At 29.7% G+C, this 3,265-nt stretch overlaps 1 protein-coding gene across 2 annotated transcripts in view; it reads left to right on the top strand.

Moving 5' to 3' along the window:
• LOC108976928 (myb-like protein Q) overlaps positions 1-3,265 on the top strand; it is a 35,071-nt gene that overhangs the window by 16,329 nt on the left and 15,477 nt on the right. For both annotated transcript variants that reach the window (XM_018946376.1, XM_018946375.1), the window contains one exon: positions 2,801-2,998. In XM_018946376.1, coding sequence (XP_018801921.1) covers positions 2,801-2,998 — 198 coding nt within the window. The remainder of the gene's footprint in view (positions 1-2,800; positions 2,999-3,265) is intronic.

Below are 3,265 nucleotides of genomic sequence, written 5' to 3'. Positions count from 1 at the left end.
CGCGGTCAACATTTAAATGAAATTATCTTCAAAAAGTAAATGTCATGAACCAATCTAACGTTTCAAATAAAGAACCGATGAGATTTTGCAAATTTTATGCGYTYTYTTTTTTAAAAAAGTTATCAAGCTCTTAAAAAATCACCCTTTATATGTATTTCGCACAAAAATGCTTTTAGCCAAGCGCGCTGCCTAGAAGGTGTTATGAAATAATCATTAGCCGGCTCATCGAACGCATGGTAGGCGCATAAGAAAAGGTGCCGCTAAAGGCGAAAGCAACCGCTTAACTGTGTGAATATGAATGTGCTAAGTTAAGTTTACATTTTCAGTTGGGCAATTGCGCAGTGGTGCTTAAAAAGCGATTGCCAATATCGTATTGAGGAACATGCCGAAGAGGCGATTATGGATTATGAATGCTTTCGAAATGATAGTAATAGTAATGTATTGAAGTTGTTATTGGTAGTTGTGGCAAGTAGTTAGATAATCTTCGTCTGACGAGGTTTGCCAAAAGTAGTGTTTTGCATTATATATTCCCACAACATTCACGTACTTATGTATTTACATATGTTTTTGGCTGTGCAATCATAAATTTTTTGTGACGCAATTTTTCTATGCTGTCGAATATAAAGCTTTGAGTAGATCAACAAAACTAACACTTGGATAAAAATATTTTCGTGTGTGAAATAATAATTAAATGGACATTTCTCATAACACTTTCGTAATGAATATTTTTTTTTTTTTTTCCAAAATCATATAATCAACAGGAAAATGCGATTTTTTTTTATTTAAAAGACTATCAATTGTTTTATGACGATATACATACATACGTACATATTTTAATAAAAAAGTTTAACACACAGCAAAATTTTTGATGATAAAAACTACATATTTTTTAAGAAAAATTAAATAATTTTCAAGTATTATGCGATCGCCGGATTCAATCAATCGAAAAACATTGTGACATTGTGTATATGTATATATTTATTATTTTTATTAAATTCTTTCTAATTCTTTGAAATTATGTAGATTTTTTTAATAAAAAATAAATTATGATTTTTGCTGTTATATCCAAAATAGTCAGTCAAAGTGACGAATTAGGGACGTTTGACCCCAAAGGCATGAAATTTCAAAAAACCCTTAACATTTTTACAAAAAATGTATTGGGAATTAATATAATGATGATCTTCAACACTCTTTCAACAACCAGAATTTAGTTTTAAATACTAAAAATATAAAGGAATATAAAATTTTTTCTTATATTTTTTAAATATGAAAATATTCGAATTTCTGTCTCTTATACACATCTAGATGTGTAATTTTTAACACATTGTATGTAATTGAAACTATTTAAAACCTTTACAAATGCGATAAAAAAAATATATGCAGAAAAAAACTTTGGGTTTACATATAATTTTTCCTCAAACAAAAAGAAATTTATTTATATGCATAAATAAACTTTTATTTTAGCATATYTTCAACAAATTTATTATTATTATTACAACTTGTATGCCAAAAACCATAACTATTTGTGTACTACTGTAATCAATTCAATAGAAAGACACGCCAAGCTCTAAAAATAAAATTATGCTTTAATATACAAAAAGACAGTTTCTATAATAAATCTCTTCGGTTTAATTATAAAAAAGAATGTAAGCAAGCTATCACCTCAAAAATCTCGCATTTCAATGTTTTCAACCTAACCTCACTTCAAGCTGAGTGTGCTGATTTGCGCACAAAAACAAAACTATAACGCATAGAAACGGTATCATTATTTCTTCAAGCACAGCAATGGCAATTGCACTACATTTATTGTTTTTATTTATTGCTCTTGTAACGAAATAACAACAACAAAGGCAAAAACAATAAAAAAAAACATGCTGAGCTCAGTCACACCTCCAATGTCGTGAAAAAAGAAATGCGACATGAGCTTTCTAAAAATTTCACTTTTGAACTTGAAACCTTCAACATGCAGCACCTACTGACTGCATTTGAAGCGTTTTATATTTATTTATATAGTTTTCATTGTTTTTATTATTATTATCACTTTTTTTTTGCCTTTTATAATTACACTTAATTATGTTTACTTATTTTTTTGCGCTTTTTTCGCGCTTGTCATCGCTTTTGTTTCACGTCTTCAGCTTTGTTTGGCTTTTGACATGGTTTCTTTGCTTTTATTTTATTTTTTTAAGCGCCGTTCGCAATGTTTCGGTTTCAAGTTGCATACAGACGCCAGCGTGACGGCGATGAGTGGCRAATGAAATGAAATGAACGAGAAAGTACCTACTACTCACTTATGTATGTATGTGTATATGTATGCAAAAACAAAAAATTTACACTTCTAAAAGTTGTGAAAAAATGCTCTTGAAATAAGTGTCAACATTGCACCACAAATACACATACATACACTCGATATGCAAAAGTGCGGGTAAATGGCACTCCAGTGAGGGTTAAATGCTTGCTATGAATGCTTTTTTCCTAAAAAAAAAAAAATCATCAAATCATCAACATTTTTTCCTCTAAAAAAAAAATCACTTTTTCAACTTTGTACCTTTTTCGCCTATTTTACGTTCTCTTACTTTATTCTTCTTAGGTTTTGTCAATGTATGCTTCCTTTTGCTTCTTTACTTTTCGTAATATTTTTTCCATCATATACTATATTTGAATTATATTTCATCTTTTCAAAATTTCATTATTCTATAAGTCTGCACTGCATTTTTTATAATCACCTCTTATGCTTATTAGTAACCATACCATTCAGTTCCTCTACAGTTCTAATTTTTCTAATTTTTTTCATTTATTGCAGGCTTACAAGCGCCAATCGAATTCGGTGAAAATCGCCAAAATCACCGCTTTCACAATTATTGTGTCCTCATTCATTTTGGGCACCTTCATTTTGGCCTCATCATATCTGCAAGCCAAGGCCTCGTGCGATCAAGTGCAGGCTCTTGACTCTGTACTCGAAAAGGAATTAATGTTGGAAACGCTGCAGCAAGTGAACAAAGTGAGTAGATGTTTTTATTTAGCTAAAAACTGTTAAAATATTTGGTAATCGATAATTTTATCGATAACAATAAAATTATTACACCGCTTTTTAAATATCGATAAATTTATTTTGGCCATGGTTTCGAAATGCATTGTAAACTCGTAAATACGAGACACGAGATACGAGTTATCGATAATTTAGTTGATAAAAACGATTAATCCGCTCTTAAATTATGAAATATTTAGAATTTAAAATATTTAATATTTGATAACCGATGTGTTTATC

Source organism: Bactrocera latifrons, unplaced genomic scaffold, assembly GCF_001853355.1.
Source record: "Bactrocera latifrons isolate USDA-ARS-PBARC rearing strain unplaced genomic scaffold, ASM185335v1 scaffold_81, whole genome shotgun sequence".
Taxonomy (NCBI): domain Eukaryota; kingdom Metazoa; phylum Arthropoda; class Insecta; order Diptera; family Tephritidae; genus Bactrocera; species Bactrocera latifrons.
Note: the sequence above shows the minus strand (reverse complement) of the source record. Positions and strands in the feature narration are given on the sequence as shown.